The sequence below is a fragment of the Melampsora larici-populina genome, assembly GCF_000204055.1.
Source record: "Melampsora larici-populina 98AG31 unplaced genomic scaffold MELLAscaffold_43, whole genome shotgun sequence".
Classification (NCBI taxonomy): Eukaryota; Fungi; Basidiomycota; class Pucciniomycetes; order Pucciniales; family Melampsoraceae; genus Melampsora; species Melampsora laricis-populina.
Genome location: NW_006768807.1, coordinates 423269 through 443719, shown reverse-complemented (window position 1 = coordinate 443719; position 20451 = coordinate 423269). Strand labels below are relative to the sequence as shown.

The window sequence follows — 20451 nt, the reverse complement described above, 5'->3', positions numbered from 1 at the left end:
AAGCTTCCTCTCTTCTGCAAGATTCTTGCCTTTTTTAATCATCATCATTGAAACCATCAATTTAGTACTGAACTCCCAAGTAAATTCTAAAGAAGAAGATTATAAATTTAGAATCAGTTAGTTAATTAATTGGCCCCAACAGTATGAAGTTACAATCAGCATCCACTTTCATCATCTTCACAGCTTGCCTACTTGCACTAGCACAAGTGATTGTGTGTCCTAATCCCGAACGGCCACCAGCACCTCTATGTGATCACTGCAATGTTGAAATGGGATGGAAACAAATGAAGGAAGAGTGTGGAGCATCTTGGGCTTGTGACACCTGTTCTAATGATGATTGGTTAAGGTGTCACCTTGAAATTTATGTGGGCAGATACAGATGTGGGGAATGTACTGATGTGGATCATAGATACTCTGAACCTGGAAAGTGCTCAATCGAAGAGCATGTATTGACATGCAAATCTTGTGATCCTGATATCTAGATCCTGCTACCCATTTTGCAGGTGAATTATATGTGGGTTTCCTTACCTGACATGTTGCTGATTAGCTAGCTGTGATACAACATGCTAACAAAACATTTTTTTCTTTTCTGTGGTGCATCAATTGTCCACTATGCTCAATTTTGAACCTCAACACTCAAGGCTAAATATAATTTTGAAGTGCTTCTTTCAATCCAAGTCTGAACTCATGTCAAACCTACCCCAAACAAGACAGTCACTAGTCTTATCAGCAACTCATCTCAATACCAGGCCTTTTTCTTCCTTTCCTTTTTTTCTAATGCTTTTTACTCTTGGTCTCTCTTTCCACGAAGGTTGCAGAATTTTTGCATGGGAAAAAGCATTCTCTGTTTAATCACCACCTAGACAGATGATGTCTTCTAAGATTCAATAGATCATCATCCTGGTGTCTAATAGGGTGTCCCTCCTGCACTCTGAAACTCATTGGGAGAAAGCTATGCCCTTACCCTTTTTTTGTCTTCCATGTTCACCACTGCATCAGGTGATTTATTATCAAATTCTTTTTACCAACTTGCCACTAGTTTTCAGGTTGACTGAAGGTTCTTGTGATTTGTAAACTTTATTTCATATCATGACAGCTGCCTCCGGTGTTTAAAAGTTCAATCAAAGGCTTTGAGATTGTACAGCCAGAGCAAATCTTGGAGTTGAATTATTGCCTTTTGCGCACAATGAAACATGGGAAAGTTCCAAGGCCAATTGAGGAGAGCAAACATCTTGAACTTTTTAAGACCAATTGGTCTCTCAATGTTCTTGTCTCTTGAGTTATATTACAAGGGGAGACTCCTGCCCACAAGAAAATCTCAAACACAAGCTAGTAATCACCCTCACTATAGCCCCTTTGTTCACATGAACCTACACCTCAATCCACCAGCAAAGCAAGCACAAAAGGATCATATTCAAGAACAAAACTTTTTTAGTGTAAATTGATTTTCAACACACACTTCAATTAAATTGGCCACCTTCAGCCTTAAGGGTGGAAATTTCATACATCCCAATCATGTGCAATTCAAGCCATATCTTGGCCACTCATCTGAACCACATTCTGGCCATATTTGCATAAGCTGAGTTTCATGATGCAGGTTTGGGCTCTGATCCCCACTTCTAGAAACTTGCCACAGATTGATGAACCAGCTGTGTAGCCTAGACCACATGTTGGCAACTAATCTGAACCATAACTTGGCCTTATTTATGTCAAAGAAGTTTCAAGATGTGGGTTTGATTATCATGTCACACTGATTACAATTTCTGAAAATTTGCCACATATTGATAAGTCCAATATGAGAAATCTGAACCACAACTTGGCCACTAGTGATTTCAGTCAGAAAAGGTATATAATCCCCCTCTCTTCTCCAAGTCTCCCTAACGACCATCAAATTAGTTCTACACTTCCAAGGAAATTCCAAAAATAAGATCATAATTTTAGAATCAGTCAGTTGATTCATTAGCTCCAGCAGGATGAAGTTTCAATCAGCATCCATTTTCATTGTTGTCACAGCTTTTCTACTTGGACTAGCACAAGTAGGCTTCTGTACACCACCTAAATGTGATGATTGCAATGTCAAAATGAAAATGCATAAATATCCCAGAAGTTGTGGTGCTTTGATTGATTGTGCTCGCTGTGGTCAACCCAATGATGAAGCGTGTTGCATTGATAAGATTGTGGGCAACTACAAATGTCCTGAATGTAGCAAAAAAGACTATTTCACATCACTGTAAACATCATTCAACTTCCCCAATTTGGCAGAGGAAAATGATTAATAGTACAGTTTTTCATAAAATAATCTAATACTGCACACCTGGGCCATTTCACCCACACTACATATGTGCAGCAAGCTAAGTCAATAGTTGTCTATCATGTACATACAGGTCTGCTCAGTTTTTTGCCCATCAGAATAAATAAATCACATGTTATACCACATGTAACTTTTTCGACTTTGAATTTTTTTTCCCAAAAATTCACTACATATAATTCTGTAGCTGCTCAGGCAATATTGTTGAAGCTATGTCTTAGTAACAGAAAGTGTGTTACATGCAGTTGAGTTGATGAGATCACACCAAAACATTGAGTCAGTGTATGTAGTCAATCTTTTGGAAGCTTTTTTCAATCTGAAAGAAGTTACAGCATGTATTACATATGAATAACTTGTCCTGATGAGCAGATAACTGAGCAGAACTGTATGTACATGATAACCACATATTCACTGAGCCTGCTACACATATGTAGTGTGGGTGTTATGGCTCAGGTGTGGAGTGATAGACCATTTTATGACAAATCATACTCCCAATCATTTTTCCCTGCCCACTTGGGGAACCCGAATAATGTCTGCAGTGCATACATTTTTGAAGATTGTCCAAATGCCACAAGCCAAGGGCATGAATCAGAATGGGAATGCTATAATTGTTCTCGTTAGGTCCTTGCCACCCCTGTTGGAGGTCAATCATATGTGAGTTTGCTTGTCTGAAAGGGCTCTGTTTAGCTAGTTGTGGTATACCATGCTAATAAAATATTTTTTCTTCTCTTTGCTGCATTCAGTGTCCACCATCCTCATTGTTGAACCTCAACACTGCCAAATATCATTTGGAGTATTTTTTCAATTCGAGCTTGATGTCATGTCAAACCTACCCCAAACAAGGCAGTCAGTATTGTTATCAGCACAAATCTCAATACCTGGCCTTTTTCTTCTTTTTCTTTCTTTCTCTTGTTTTTTATTCTTGTTTTCTCTTGCCACAAAGCTTGCAGCATATTGATATGGCCTGGGTGAGATATTCTTTGTCTCAGTTATCTCTGCAATAGACTTCAATTCTTGGATCTACTACACACATAACCCTCAAATATCAAATGCTCTTTGAATAGACAAAAAATAAGTTATTGACACATATCCAGCTGGATTATTTGCAAAAGTTCATGTAACAAGGAACTGGCAAGAGGCTTGGACTATGATGTGCACATGAACAGAATATTGAGTAGCTTCTTGAATGTACAATTTCATAACTGGGTAGGACCGTGCAAAACACAAATTATCTTACAAATTGAGGTTCAGAAGGAAGCCTAGACCAATCAATCACTCAGATTCCCATTTCTGCAATATCAACAGATGGAGGAACTCTGTCTATGTGATGTAAATAAACAATGCAGCTGCCTCAAGTTTCACCTACTCATCTAAAAGACTTCGGTAGTCAAGCTGTTCAAATTTACGCATTTGACAGTTCAGAAACACTAGCCTTTCATTGAGGGAACCCTCCTTAAATTATTCAAACAGTAATCAGACTATGATTGCATACCAAAAGCTATTCAGATAAATACTCTGGCAAGCAAATCTGAAATTTCCACCAAACACCAAGACACATACAGTGAGACACATTCAACATCTATAAATTATCTCACACTTTTTGAGGCTTTCATGCTTGGCCCATGCTACAAAAAGTAATAATCTTGACACAGCATATGGGATGAATTTAAGTAAAACAATTTAAGGAGATCATCACTTGTTAAAGGCTCCATCAAGGTAAAACCTAGGTTCAAAACAATTGCCCTTCCATGATTCTTAAAATCTGCATAGCAGAGGCTCAAGGTAATGAGAAACTGCACTACCACAAGTTGAAACTGGAAGCCCTGCAAAATTGGCCCATATTTTGAGGTTGGTAATCTTGATGACAAAGTTGAATTTGTAGTGAAAGCTGAAGTTTAAAGGATTCTGGGAGGTTGTTTGATGAGAACTTTAGGCAAAGGTCCAATACAATTAGAGCCATAGTAATTGTTGCCATTGGCAGGCAAATTGGAAAAGACAGATGTAAAAATGGAAGAGGTTTATCAGATCAAGAGAAACCAAAAGCTTTACACTTTATAATCAGATTATAAACAACAACTTGTAGTAAATTTTAAGCAAACAACCACATAATTTAACATTTCTTCAAGGATGAAACAGACAGTAGAATGTTGAGAGACACCCGCTCTCTGAACTAGGGTTTCAGATTCAGGATGAGCCCCAACCCCCAAATGCCGGGGATTGAGCTGCCCGGGTGATCAACCTTTTCCAAAAGGTAGAACAAGGACCAACCGTGCCATTCCATGAGCTTCTTCTCTCCTTGAAAGCAAGACCGACACCCGTACCTTGACCCCTGACAGGCCACCAATTCACCAGAGAATTACTGGCAATCCTCAAGTACCCGTCAAATACCGGCAAATACCGCAGTGCACAATCTTTCCCAAACATCAATTTGTCTGCTTTTTGCACAAATATTTTCCTCAGGGTCCCCAAGGAGGGTCACTTTTTTCAATCCTCAGAACAACCCCAGACCCGACCATCCCTGTGGTTCTGGGACCATTTGGAGGCCAGAACAACCCCCCAACTTGCCAGGGTGTACCACGGGGATCCCTGATTTGGTGGGTCTTGGGGCTCATCCTGATTTCAGATGTTAGGAAATGTACAGCAACACATTACTCCACAAAACACTTCAAACTTAAAACACCTGAATCAAATTGAAATTAAATCTTAAATATTAAACCCTAATCTTTTCACTTTTAATTGAGCCACTCCTGGGAGGCGTCACCACCAACATATTTACCTCGGATTTGTCAATCCAAGGTATCATCGGATTACAAACCTCAGACAGAAGCTGTCCAAGTTTTTGATCCGAGGCAATTCTCCAGCGCAGAATATCACCTTGGACAAGGTCTATCCAAGGATTTACCTCTGATGATGCCTTGGGTTGTGTACTCCAAGGTATCTATGTTGGCAGTGCGTGTACACTCTCTATTTTCCTCATCCGTCCATCACGGTATAGGAAAATAGTGAGTTCCCACAGTTTCTATTCTCTTCTCATATATTCAATTGTTCCATTTATATTTCATTCAAACCAAACCACTAATCAATGATTGATATTGTATTGTTTTCTTTTCACCTGATATCAACCTCAACACTAGTTCACTTAAACTAAGACCTATGTGTTGAATTTATTCCTATTTTTATCTCTTGACTTAAACCTCTTTATGTCAGATTACTGATTCCAACATTCTCACTTCCATAATGTTGTCTGATCTTTTTTATTCTTTGTGTATACCTGTTTCTAAGTCTTTAGGTTAGTTAGTCAGGTAGAGTGACAAGAGGTGATAGGAGGCTCACCGCATATTTTGTCTTTGGGACTTCGGATATTCTTCGGACATGTTCTGATGCTTTTCATAAAATTGAACCCAGTTCAATTAAAGAAGCTTAAGATCATGTCTTTCCACATAAGACATTCAAAAGCTTCATGGCAACCTGCTCAGCTCACTCATTTCCAGCAACTCAATTTTAGATGAAATTTCATAATCTACAAAATATTGTCAGAAACTGCTGTGACTCATTCAATCTAATCAACTTTTGAGGAGATATATTTGGTAACCATTTCTTTGAAGGGAATTTGAGCATGGTGAGTTTTTTTTGAGTATGATGAAGCGGTTTTGGTTGGTGGGGGAATCAAGATGGGTGGGGGCAAAGCTATTGCTGGGGTGCCTGGAGTGGTAGCAGTAATATTCTTTGAGGGTCTGATATCAATAACCATGTCTTCAGATTTGTAAGTGGTTTTTCAATTTGGGAGGGTTTCAATGGATTTTTTTATAACAGTTTTGGAGTTGTAAAGGAAATCCATTGGGAATGGTGAATAGTCCCTACGGATTATGATATGCCAATTTTTTAGGTTCAAAAATCTTCCAGCGTCAGAGAATGAGTTATGACCAAGAAAGAGTATACACAAAGATGGGGTTGAATTTTGGACTGTTGTTGTTGTTGCACAAATACAGTGATGCCCAGTTTAACGGCTTGGATGGTAGTATGTTGATGAGCTGAGAAGTGTATGGAGCAGCTTCATCCCAAAAATTTATCGGAACCAAGGATTGTGAGGGAGTGTGTCACATCCACACTAGCAAGGTTTGATTAAAGCTTTCAGAAAGTCCGTTGGTTTCTGGTGGATCAGCAGGACCCTGTTTGATTGAGATTCCTAGGTTGGCAAATTCATCTACGAGGAAGGTAGAAGTGAATTTGCCACTGCAATCAGAATGGAAACACAATGGATTGGCACCAGTTTTTGATTTGATTTCAGTGACATAAGGCAGTATTTGATTTTTGGCTTTAGGTTTCTTTTTAAGTAATTATCAACTGTTGAATCTTGAGAACTCATCAATCAACACTAGCATGGATTTGATCCCTTGACCTGTAACTGGAGTCATTTGTAGGAGATCTGAGTGGATCCTTTTGAAAGGTTTGGAAGCACTCAGGATTGGATCTGAGGTGAGGACAGATTTTGATTTTACAGTCAAGACAGATGAGACAACCAGAACTGTCTTCAACTGCTGTAGAATCAATTTTGTTCAACATGAGAAACTTTTTCAATTACACATCAAAATGATAACCAAGGATAATGTGCCAGTCTTTGGGCTCAGCAAGATTCACTGCCTGAGTCATGTTAAGAGAAGATGTGGTTTTCGAAACATACAAGTCGCCATTGCAATAGAATCTGAAGATGATCTTATTGCCTAGTCAAACTTGAACTTTTTGATGTCAATGGATTATGTTCATTCTGTGATCTTCCAATTCAGCAGTAGAGATAAGATTCCTGGGGCCATTTTCCAAGTAGTAAACTGGATGAATGATAACCTCACCAAACTTGAGTTTTTCAATGTGAAAGATGGCCACCAGACCTTCATATGTGTCTAAAAATTTGGAGATAGGAACACAATCAATCAATAAATCAAGATCGTTGATTGTCAACTTGGTGGCTCCAGAGTCATAAACTACTTGAAGTTTTTTGTTTACTTTCTTCATGTAATCATTGTTGTCATCTGCTTGTTCTTCATTTGAGCCCAATGATTCTTGAACATGGTGAGCCTCAGATGATGTTTGTTGAGATAGATGCTGAGCAACAAGTCTTGCAACCTTCTCATCAATATATTTGAAGTTCTTCACAAAAAGCTTTTTTGTGGTGACACTACTTTTAGGATTGAATGACGAGGGTTTGGATTGAGGCACAGAGATGTTTGACTTGTTGTTTTCTTGCCTTAACCTTTGAGAAATTAACAATGTCTTGTTCTTGAGAATCATAGCATTTTTTTCCATGATACTCTTGTTGTAGCAAGTTTTGAAATCAAAGGGTTTGAGATCCCAGAAATTTTGGATTAGTGGAGTTAAGCCCTTGTTATCATTAAAACTCAATAAAAAGAAGATAGCTGCTAATTCAGTAAATGGTCACAACAGCAGGGGTTGTTGGCAACTGCAGCCAAAATGAATTTGTAAGTTTCAGAGAGCTGGTAACAATGTTCTTGAATGGAAGAACCAGGAATGTATCAAATAAACATCCAAGTTTGAACATTCACACCAACAACGTCCGTCCGCTCCGCTATGACCCGCTATATCCGGGATAATCGGTAATGTAGCGCCCGCGCACTATTTAGCCACCCACTATGTATCACTATGCTGCCTATTAGCAGGTCCTCTCACCATAGCGGTTCGCCCGGCGCGCTATAAGCGCGCCGCTATGGACTATCTAGCGTGCTGAAGCGCTATGGAGTACCCCGCTATGTAGCGCTTCAACATCCCGTTGTAGCGCTGTGACACGCAAAATAGCGCTACAAACGCACATCATACACAAATTATTAACATGAAATTGTAAAGTATTATAAGAAAAGAAATATAATGAAAAAATATTAAAGTATAGTTGAAGTGATTGATAAAAGAATGAATATGTATTAAAGTGTAATTAAAAGATAGTAATCGAAAAAAGATAGATGATTTAGAAATAAAGACAAGGTAAAAGAAATTTCAAGTCTTGGTCTGATCGGTTTTTCTTAACACTTCCTCTTGAATGAGCACCCATGCCTCCTTGAAGTCGCCTCCAGGCTTCACAATTTGTGATTTCAACCACAAACGACACCCAACTGCTCGCTCCATCTGCTTTGGTGCCATGGCACCCCGCTGAGTTGTGCAGACATCAGCTGCGGAAGAGAATGTTCTCTCGACCGTGCATGAGGTACCTGCGCATCCCAAGGCATCTTGTGCGATTCTCGAAAGAACAGGATAGTAACACGAGTGTTCCTATACATAAGAACACTGTCAGTCTTTGTTCAAGATAGAAAAGCAAAAAATTAAACATAATTAATAATAAATACCTGCCACCAGTCGAGCATGCTCATCTTCGGATCTGAGCAGTCGTGATCCCAGTCAAGATACCTAGCTAGCTCAGACTTGATGTTCATACTGGTCAAGTCTCGCACTTTGGGATTGCACGTCTCAGCCAGGTGCGGATCAGTCGAAGTCTCAACTACGGTCACTTCTGGAGTGACTGAGCCACCACCTTCCTCAATCCACTCCCGTTCGTACTTGTTGTACTCAGAGTTGAGCAAATCTTGGATCCTGACAAGGTCGGTTGGGAATTGTTTCTCGATATAAGACATTCGAAGTCAAGGGTTGAGCACAGTTGAGAGTGCAATGGCATCGCACTCGATTGCTTCGCGCTGATAGCCATGGATCTTCACTAGCATTCTCTGTATCATAGTTTGTATCTCCTTGTAAGGAGATTTAGCACATGCAGTGCGCAGTGCAGCCAAAAGCAGTTCATACTCCCTCATCATGATGGCAGCTGTGGGGTGATCGCCTTTGACACGGTAGGTTGATTTCAAAAAAAGCTGAAAGGATTTACATTCAGGACCTTTCAAGCAAAAAAATGAACTGAAATGAGCTTACTTCAGTGACTTCGTTGAGAGCTCGAACAGCAGCCCATTCGCTGGCGGTGATATGAAGGTCGCCGTAGTAATTTCCACCGGATTCGTCCGACAACATTTGATTGATAACCTCAAGAATAGTGGAACATATAAGAAAACGGTGCTAAGTGTAATGTTATTGACAGTTTACGTTTAACTTACCTTGTATCCATCACATGCACGTTGTCGAGCGTCGTGCTTTCCATTCCACCGATGACAGCTTCCCGACACTATCCCTTTACCACCGCCTCACAAAGCCTTGAACTGATCACGGCGTGGTCCACTTGACGATATTAAGGCTATTGCCTTGTCGACCTAATACATGAAGTTCTATTAGTACGGATCTTGTATCAACATTCAAGATTAATATACACTCACCTTACGAACAGCTAGCCTCACATCAACTTCCTTCCAGCCGGTGGATGGCATCACCGGGTCAGCAGCTTTGGGAGGTGTTCCGCGAACTGCGGAATCTTCTTCTGGTTCAACTCGTTCATCCTCGTCGTCACTAAGTTCAACATGCATACCGTGCCCCTCGCAATCAGAATCATCCAAGTCAGCTGGAATATCAACCTCTTCTTGTCCTTCATTTAAAGTGAAATTAGGTAGAGATGTTTGCGGGGTGGTTGGCTTGATGTGACCGGCCGCCATGTCAACGGACTTCAGTCCATCCTTGACCACCAAGGCCAGTTTGTGCGCGATGCAATGGATCTGCATCTTTTCAGCATTCCATTTTACTGGGTCGTGAGCCATCGCAAACTGATCAGAAAGTTCAGTTGCCAACGTCGCATTGTTTGAACCCGAGTCAGTGGTCTGGGCATACATGTAAATAAACAAAAATATTAACAATGTCAGTTTGAAATGATAACTTTGGGTCATAACAAGTAAAACAAAGAAAAAACCAATCTTCTTATGTAGACCGTGCTTGATGAGAAATTTAGCTACCGGCCGAGCCAGAAGATTTCCGTAGTGGTGCCAAGCAATCAGTTTGAATGCAAGATGGACAGATTGGAATTTCCAATCACGATCGACAAAGGTTGCGGTGACTCCAATAAAAGCATGTCGCTTGCCTTTAGTTGTCCACACATCGTGGACCAAGGTGAATCGACCTGGTATGTTCTAGTATCAAATTAAGTTAGTGTTGTAAAGATTTGAAGATTTGTATAAGGATATTAAAATGGACGGTCACTCACCCTGAGCATGTTGACCACATTCATTTGCATATCATTGAAGATGGTGGTAGCTGCGCGTGCTGCCCACACACTTGAACGAAGAGAAGCTGAAACATTGGCTAATCGAAAAGCTGCTCGAAGGGGATGATCGTCCATTCGTGCCCATGGTAAAGCGTGTCGGAGTAACCAGATGACCATTATACCATTCAAAGTTTCAAGGCAAAACTTTTTCTTTGACACAAAGCTGTCAAGTGTCGTGTTCTTCTTCGAACCCTTAGCAGCAGCTGCAGCCACACGCTCAGGGTAAGTTGGTGGCAGATCGAGTATAGTCTTCCCGGCAAGGCGACGACCAGGACAGACCGGACGAGATTCAGTGCCATCTCGATGGCCTTTGAGATTAGACCATCCGGCTGGCCCTTTCGAATAAACTCCAGTGCACCAATTGCAGCGATAAGACCTCTTGACCCCAGTCGATTCCTGCGGATATGTAAAAGAATCAATAAAATGAACAATATTTGAGAGGCTTATTGAGGACTGTACTTACCTCGCCTGGTACATAGTCAGGATCCTTGAAGTACCTTGCAACACCCTCAGCGTCCTCCTGATATTGAACGCGTATACCTTTTGATCGAGTTGAAGTCTTGGGTTCAGCTGTGTCATTGTCCTGGTCTAAATCGATGATCTCAGGAGCAGCAATGTGCTATGCAATCACATATAGAAATAAGCTGATTGTCTTTTAAAATTGAATTAACCAAACTCACTTTATTGGTCCGTTTTTGCTTGCGAGGAACATGGACAACTAGGTCAGACTCTGGAGAATCTTCGCGAGTAGCATCACTCGAAACCGCAGCTCGTTTACCGTTGTTCCTTTGACAGGGTGATTGAGATACGGGTGGCTCCTGGTCGCCTTTGGACGATGGACGAGTTGATTGTTGAGAGATGGAAACGGAAAGTGATAAACGAGAGTCCGGAGATGTCCTGACCATCTGTGGGGATACAGGAGTGGTACGAGTTCGCTGGCTTTGACGTGAAGGGGTCGCCGTTGAACCTGGTGGGCGAAGAAGCGAGTTCGAAGGGGTTGATTCAAGTCCGGTCATGCTAGAGATGTGTAGCAGGAACTGGTAGCTTGTAAGATGATTACTAAGTTATTGGAAAGGGTGGTTAAGAGTCAAGGACAAGATTAGAAAAAAGGATAGTGAAAAGGTAATATGTGGAATTGAATGAACGGAGGAGGTGGAAGTGAATCAGATCAAAGATCAAATCGATTCAAACTGAACACAAATTGCTCACCTGTCATTATGGAAACTAGCTTGTTCGCCTGGCTTAAAGTAGGTGAGATTGATGGGTATGAGACGTGGTATTTGATTGGCGAGGGGTGTTGTTTGACGTTTTTGCATTGTGAGTTGCCTAAAGGGGAAGATTGAACCTCATCAAGACGAGAACTTGTCCAGATCTGGAGATCCGTTGTCTGTCCAAGTGAACCTGTATTATACTATGTGTAGCGCTGTGTGTAGCGCTACAACATGTATAACATAGCGCTCCAGAGCGTTGTATAGCGTTATATGGACACACGCTCCGTTATAACGGCACAAAAATCTTACATTACCCTACATGCTCATTGGATAGCGGGCCAGTTGAGCACCGTAATTATAGCACTGTAATTATGGTGCTAGGCGCTCCGCTATACGCTATATAGCGCTATCAATAACGGACCGGACGGACGTTGACACCAATCATTACAATAGACAAGACACCACAGGATTTGGATAATGCACTGTGCAGTATAAGTGTCATGGAAACTTTTCCTATTCTTTAAAAGGATAGCACAAAGTTCTGTAGAAAGTGTTTTGAAAAGTTTGTTGATTTCTCAAGGGTTTTTGCACTTGAACACAGGTTTTTCAAGATGATTGGTGTTGACATATTTTATATTTAAAAGGTGATTGTGACCTTTTCTAAAAAGGATATTTTTGAACCAAATTTGCCATTCATGCCAATTCTTTTGAGTGAGCTTGGTGATCTTAACTTTAGTGGGTTATGATTGTTTAAATCAGATGATTTTTCAGTATCTTTATCCACTTTATCAGAAGCCTTTGTCAAAAAAGTTGGTTGTGACATTTTAATCAAAATGTTACAGCAACGTTGAGCCGGTGCGTTGCTCTGAGTGAGCAACGCACCACAACGTCAAGCAACGTGGAAAACCCCGCAAATCAACGCAAAGCACCGGGTCAGACCCTTACCCGGTGCATTGCTTGATGGGATGTGAGTTTTCACCCTGTTGCGTTGCCGTTGTGGCACCGTTGTGAGCAACGCAACTCCGCAACGGGTTTTACTACCCAAATAGGTTATATAACCCTGGACCCATGTCTCCCTGTGTTTGATCTTAATGCCCCGCTGTGTTGCCAGCAACGCAGCGGGATTTGCAATTGCCCATTACGTTGTGGGGTTCAAGGTGAGATTTCAATTTGTTGCGTTGCGCGCAACGGCCGGTTGCTCTCAACGCAACGCAATGGCCCAACGTTGGCTACAGAAACTATGAATGTGAAGGATTGAAATATAATTTGCCAAGAGGACTCTCTTGATACCATGTGGTAAAACTTAGGATCTCTCTTAATTTATATTTTTGATTTCTTAACAAATTTAATATCATCATAGGTAACTATAACAATGAAACTTGATAACAGTGAAAAATAAACAAAAAGCAGTACCTTGACAGAAACTACACTGATAGAGATTCAACTTTATAACACAAATTTTAAATCAGACAATGTAATCAACAGGGTGTCCACATTGGAGTAAGATGATTTAGAATCATAAGAGAATCTTTGATGATAGTACCTTATAACAATAGGATCAAAGTTGAGAATTGAATTGTACCTCCTTCCTTTTTGATAAAGAATTGAGTTTGATTCAGATTAAAGAATTGAGTTTGATTCAGATTCAGCTTCATGGTTGAGAGGTTGTTGTGTAGGATTGCATTTGTTTTAGAACAAATCAAAAGCTGACACAAAATAACTTTGAACAATTCAGAAAGAGAACAATAAGGGTGTGTTCATTTAAGCAATCTCTGGACAGCAATTGCATTCTGTAAATTTTAAAATGCAAAAATGAACCATACTCCACCAAACCAGCACTTTAAATTTTGCAGGATGCAATTTCTGACCAGAAAATTGCTTGAGTGAACGCGCCCTAAGCAAAAAGATAAAATAATTGTAAGATGATTTTGTATTTTTAGTCGAACAATTATATTTTAAATCTAGAATTGAAACATATCAATGACATCATAACATAACAACACCAGCATCATACTAATTCAGGGCAGCAGATAACAACACAGTGCCAATACAACCGTAGCAACGCGATTTCAGTGAATCATAACATGATCAACCCAGATCAATCTTACAGTCTTCAGTTCTCACCCAAAGACTATCAATGCAAATGAACATATCTGGATCTGAGAAAGAAATATGTACAAAATGGAGCGGAACAACTTGGCTGATTCAGAAATATTGATTGTCTGATGCTGAGTTGAGTAGTGTAGATGGAGTTCAAAATGGACAAAAAACACAAAGTTCGAAAAGGGTAGCATGCAAATCGTCCCTCCTCAGCAGGCTGCAGAGGACGCCTGCGGTTCGAGGGACTTAGTTCACTTAATGGAGCGTTAGCATTTGAAACCCCGGGGAATTCTTTCCTCAAGTTTCCACATGCTCAATTCAAGTCGCCTGGTGTCTAGCGCGAAAAAATTTCGAAGCTCCTTTTTGGGTCACTTGCAAGAGCTCGAGAGACCGGGAAATTGGATCAAAGCTTGGGTGATTGGGTTTTTACTTCATCATTGCATGTTCATCCCACCTCCTGCTTTCATAAGGGCCTGGCTCTCTTTTTGTTGGTTGACGATTGTTTGACCAAACGCGTCGAGGCGCTTCTTTGAGAGATTGGTGATTAGCCTATCGGGCGCTTTGTTTGCGCGTAAATATGCAATTTGTTCGTTGAGGTTTTCTGCTTGTCTAGAAGCACTTCTTTGTAGATATCCATAGAACTTCGCCGTAAGTCTGTAGTACGATCTGTAGATAGAGTTCCCAAAGGATTTTAACACTGATCCTAAGCTCAAAACTGATCTTGAACCTTGGAGAGTATTGGTCGTCTGTCTGGCTGTATTCATTCCAATTTGACTAGCTCCTGTCAACATCGGATCCGGATTTGAGAATTTGGATACGTCATCAACTGGGTTTGAGAATCTGGCTACATCGTCAGCCTGCCCCAAATTATCTGGGGATGCTCTCAAAAGAGGAGTTTCGGTTCCCGTTGATACAGTTGATCCTATGTTTCTCAGGTCGCCGGCCCCGCCGGCCGCATTTGTACCGAGTGATTGAACCCCTCTTCCCATATCAGTCGCCCCGTCTGCCACATTTTTGCCTGCTTTCACGAAGCCGAACATTGGGGATGGGTTTGGGTTTGGGATAGGGCTATTAATGACAAGGTGAGGACCAAAAGACAAAAATAGAAGAGCCAGGCTGAAGTAATAGATGAATGAGCCATTTTGGTTTGTGAGTTTTAGGATGAAAGCCATGACAGAATGCGATTTGAGGTTGGGATAACAGATGATTGTACCCTTACGGTGTAGTCAACTGGTTGTGTTAAAGATGATAAGATTAAGAGACAGGAATGAGTAGACAACGGAGCCAGTTGCTCAACAACCTTCAGATAATCTGAGAAAAGTAGATGATCGGGATATCTATAGAATGCGTTTATTTCCCAGAGAGATGAAATAGTGCAAAACAGCCAGAATGAGTTGATGAGATATAAATATGTCTCTTCGGAAGCGTTTGGTTCAGTAGCGTGTGTGATCAGAAAAGGTGTCGAATTTTTTACGCGAAAATCAATATTGCCATCGGCATGAAAGTCAAAGTTTGAAAATCGAAATTTTAGGATGGTGAGAGGTGATAATGTGGTCTGATTATCTGGCAGTACTTATATTTGTCAGTGTGAACCCCGACGCCCTAAAACAAGATTCATGGCATTGTTAAATTCCTTCGACAGAACCTTTCTTTGTATTGAGCATCAAAGGATGACCCGTTATGACCATGGAGTGTAACATTTCAGCTTGGTGTCTCGATGAAGTATCATCACCGACTTCAATGTAAAATCGATATATTGGCTTGTTGAAAATCTATTGGCTGTCCTCGTTGCAATGCAGATTCGTTCAAGAAGGACTGATGAGTTTTTACGGTGTCCTGTGCGCTGAAGTGCAGCCTTCGGCCAGAAACTGCAGCGTCAACTACCTCTTCGATGACCCTCAGATTCCTCGATTGCTGTGTTATGACGTCGGTTGACTTCATAACGGGCCTTCATGACTCATGGGTTATTGCATTTACTATGACGTCATTCCATAATTTTCCATTTTCAGTTTCTCTTTACCTTCGTCGAAAAGAAAAGGGGTCAATAGATTTTTACACACAACGATTTACACTCCTTATGGAGTGTAAATCCGGTTGTGTGTAAATGTGCATGTCACAACGGGTGAAATGCATTTTTGCACTCCTACTCCCTCAAAATTTAGTGTGTAAACAAATCCCGTGCAAAGCCCCGAGTGTAAAATTGTACAGCTCCTACCCGAAAATTTAATTTTACAGTGGGTAAACCCGAGTACGTGTTCCGACCTGCCCTGCAAAATCCAATTTCACCTTTTGGGGCAATGTCGGGGCACTCAATCTGAATGTTTGAGACTGGCACCCAGACCATTGAAAAGGTATTGCTTTGATGAATCTAGGAATATGGTTTTGGAGACCAAAAATATGATTTTACTCTTTTAGGGGTTTGGATTTTCGGACCTAGGCCTCAATTAGGTACCTAGCTAGCTACTTAGCAACGCACTAGGCCCATAATTTGATGAATATGGTGGCTCAAGTGGCAAATAACCTCCAAATTTGCCTTTTTTTGAAAAAAAAACCAAACTTTTGCAACCTAGCACCACCCCTCGACCTTCTTCTCCCGCCAAAAAAAGCAGAAAAAATGGCAAAAAAATCTCAAAAATTTTGGACCCAAAGCTCTATGCAGGGTGGCTTGGAACACGTACTCGGGTTTACCCACTGTACACCTCACCTTTTACATACCTTTTGGTATGTAAAAAAAGCAGGGTGTAATTTTCTGTACACACCCCCAAACCGTATTTTTACCCTCCACGTCAATCACACTCCTTTTTGGATGTAAACCTGCGGAGTGTTTTTTTTCCAAATGGTCCCCCCGAAATCGAGTTTTCCACCCCATCGACATACACTCCTCTCATGCTCATACTCTCCGATCGGCCACAACGGGTACGGCATAACCGAAGGTTCCGATTGGCTATATGCACCAGATGTCCCCCAAAACTAACTTCGACACAGCGAACTATCCTGAACTATCCCTCCCAGTGAACTCTCGATATCGATACCCTCGCGTACCTGCCTACCTATGATTCGACGAGACCTGCCTACCTAAGATTCGACGACGATATACCCACCAACACGGCCAACACCAACTCGATATCACCAAACACATGGGTTCAGGGCATGTTAACATCACGCGCAACAATCCTACCCCCGTGCGTCCTCTGGTCACCAACCTACGAGCAGATCCATAAGAACGACACTCGATTCAATCCCCCTTTCCTCGTACCCATACCCAACAGCTACTCTCAGAAGACCAACCTCCTTGATTGCACTCAAAGTAAGGCAGCAGCACGTACCATGACGCAGGTGATCCTGCGTCAGCCTCCTTGTCTTTTTGAAGGACCACCCCAACCGATTCAAATGTTCAACATGGCCAGCTTCCTTTTATCATGTCCCGCTGTACCTTTCCCTCCTCCATTGTACGGACACGGTTCTGGACTACCCATCTCGGTCTACAACCTACATCAAATCCTTCTCTTGTTCCGATCTTATCAATTCTACCTCTACCAACAACAAGTTTTATCTCGTTTATTTCCTTTAGACCAGTTCATTTCTCTCTGTTATATCCACCACTTCCTCGCTTATACCTTTGAAATTAACTCGACGCCGCCAGTGATCATGTCCGATATCGACAGTCTCCGATCAGTCTCACCTGAACCTGATGAGTTGATCCCTCACGAACAGTTGTTGCCTCAAGATTTGGCCCCAGAAGCGGTGTCAGTGTCACACGTTTCCGAAACCCCACCACCGACGCCTACTAAGTTGCCGCGACGCAGACCCAAGAAGACTGGGAAGAAGTTCAAGTTACCAGTTCCAGCCACCGGTGAACTCAAGACTTTCATAGACCATGGCACTACTCGCGACCCACAGGGCTATCCTCTCTATCCGAACGGGGACACCGTGTTTGTCGAGAGCTCACGACGATATCACCAATTTCGGCCACATCGCCTACACTCACACCCAGAAGACGAAAGGGACGAAGGAAGGCCCTTGGAAGACCATCTGGTATGCTTGCCTCGGTGTCCTTCGTTGCGATGACGATTTTTGCGCGTATGCCGCTCCTCCTCCAACCGCCGAAGGCAAAGCAGAAGAATACGTCAAAGAGTAAGTCACGCTAGATTTACTTTATATGTGGTCATCAGCTCTCGAGTTGACTGATGACCATGGTCTTATGTTTTTATCTCTTCATAGGAATCCTGTTTGCCCGGCTGTCGAGTGTAGCGGTACTCACATCTGGACTCAATGCCCACACACCATATGCCGAATTGATATTCAGAAGGCTACTGGATGGGGAGTCCTGCGGCATTCCGGTGTCCACGCTCACCCTTGGCCTGCCTCGAAGAAGGCCGATCCTTTGGCGATGCTCGATTTGACTGAGGAGGTAGTCAAGAACCCAAAAGCCGGACCCTTGGTTCTCAAGGCAAGTGAAGCCCTTGTGCCTCACGTTCACTCGGTCGCTCAAGCTACATACTGACATCTTTTTTCCCTGGTGTAGGTCGGCCAGGCTGGTGCGGGTCAGACGATTACCCCTCCAGTGGTAGACATTCATCCTGCCTTTGCTAACGGCGGGCAATTGGCTTACTTACGTCGCAAGGTCTTGGTTGAGAAGGGACGGATTCCCGAGAAAGAGAGCAAGGGTGGCGGCGACAGGCTCATTATGGACCTAATGCATTGGGGCAAGTAAGTCAAGCGGCGTATTTTTTACCTTCTTTCCTGACGTTCACTTATGTTCCTGACCACCTCCTATGTCCAATTGATGTTCACTCCCACAGTCACGGGCGTCGCCTCATATCAACCTCGCTTCTTGGTTTGAACGTTCACATCACGTTCCAGACGGATTGGATGGCTGAACAGCTAATACGACGCGATGCTCATGGGAAGGTGTATGGGGGCGGGCTCCTTTCCGATGTCACTTACCGGTTTTTTCATCATGGATACCTCTTGACGACCTCTATGTACAGTGAAATCCTCCATCGATGGATCCCGGTTCAGCTTACATGGATGTGGGGTCTTGAAGAAAACCATTACCGAGCCCACTTCACGACGCTCCTGGCCCAGATCAATGCAGCTGATTTGACCTTTCACGAACGCGATCTCCTTGTCCAACAGGTGGTGGACTTCTCTGCCGCGCAGAAGAAGGGCTTTGTAGCGGCCTACATGGAGGTATTCAAAGAACACGACCCCGCGAAGGCGTTGAGCAAACTCAAAGGGTGTCATGAACATTACCGCCAGTCAATTACTCAGGTCAAGAAGAACCGAAACGTTGTGGCCGCAGGTCGTTTGGTGAGTTTCATTGGTTTTTATTGAGATCACCTTTGCTTACATATGATCTCCTGCGCCCAGGCCGAGTTCGAACGACTTGCCTTGGACCTTCTCGAACCCAACAAACCCGGAGACCTCACTCTCACCGACAAGTTTTCCCAGATTGGCAGATTGTTCCCCAAAGCCAAGGCTTGGATTGACTGGTGGAACACCGCCGATATCCACAGCATGTTGTTCTGTGCTCGGACTCGCCTCCCCATGGATGATCCACCTCTGCCAGACGGTGAGGATCCTCACGACTTTCCGGACACCACAAACGGTCAAGAGTCCATGCATAGACAGTATTATATTTTATCGTAAGTTTTTTTTCATTCTGAATTGAGCTCTCAATGTTGTTACTGATGGTTTTTTCATGATGGTACAGTTCTGGTCACTGTACCATCATTCAGGGATTCATCCAGCTGTTACTATTTGCTGAATCCCTCAAAAGGGATTTCAACAATGTTTTACGAGGGATCTCAGTGAAATATGGTAACAGCTGGGAGTCTGTGGTCGAAACTATGGGATGGTCGAAGGAACGAACTCGACGCCGTGCCGACGTCAACGACGGTCGGCCCCCTGACACCACGGACGCTTTACTTCGCCCCAAGAGGCTCGGACGTCCAGCTGGGTCGACTAACGTCAACCGGGATCCGCATTCCTCTTACCAGTCGTACTCGGCGAGCACCGAGCCGGGTAAGCTGAACCGATGTTGGGAAACATCTACTTTGGAGGCTTTGTATCCGACTTTTTCACCTTTGTGGATCGCGGGATCCAAAGGCAAAGGCAAGGATATTGCCTCAAAATTGATCCGGCATTATTCTTCAAGGCTCTCAGCCGAATTGCATCGATCCGGCCACATCAAGTTGGTGTTGACTCGAGGGCTCAAGTCCGTTCAATCTGCGGTTCAAAAAATCTCGCCAGACTCTTTTGTGACTGACTCGTTCTGCTTGGCCGATCTATTCATGGAGTACCTCCTCATCGCCAAACGCAACGTGCCGACTGCCGCGGGGCGCCTTTTTGCTTACAACTTGATACGAGACTATCAATGTCCACGTGTCGCCTCGCACGAAGAATCTGAATCAGCTGTCAGAGCGACTGTCGCGATTACTAACAACCTATTCCATGAAGCCAATCTGCTTTACTCGGACGTGGGCAAGCTAATCACCCTCTGGAGTACGGAAGGCCTTTTTTCCCAGAACCTCCGTTGTTGCACTACCTGTCGCAATGATCAATTGCTTCAATCCCCTACGACCCAAGCTGATCTCTCTGCCGATGAAGTTGCCGTTGGGAATACCGATGGCGAT

The 20451-nt window shown here is 42.7% G+C and overlaps 2 protein-coding genes across 2 annotated transcripts; one reads left to right on the top strand and one right to left on the bottom strand.

The window, feature by feature from the left end:
• Positions 1-14247: 14247 nt before the first annotated feature.
• Positions 14248-14853, bottom strand: MELLADRAFT_110324 (uncharacterized protein; the record flags this gene model as incomplete). The annotated part of the gene is made up of 1 exon (XM_007414405.1): positions 14248-14853. The coding sequence occupies one exon, from the start codon at positions 14851-14853 to the stop codon at positions 14248-14250; it is 606 nt and encodes a 201-aa protein (XP_007414467.1).
• A 2350-nt stretch (positions 14854-17203) lies between these two features.
• On the top strand, positions 17204-19630 carry MELLADRAFT_91531 (uncharacterized protein; the record flags this gene model as incomplete). The annotated part of the gene is made up of 7 exons (XM_007414466.1): positions 17204-17743; positions 17808-17947; positions 18035-18267; positions 18379-18523; positions 18616-19126; positions 19187-19424; positions 19530-19630. The coding sequence occupies 7 exons, from the start codon at positions 17204-17206 to the stop codon at positions 19628-19630; spliced, it is 1908 nt and encodes a 635-aa protein (XP_007414528.1).
• Positions 19631-20451: the final 821 nt, after the last annotated feature.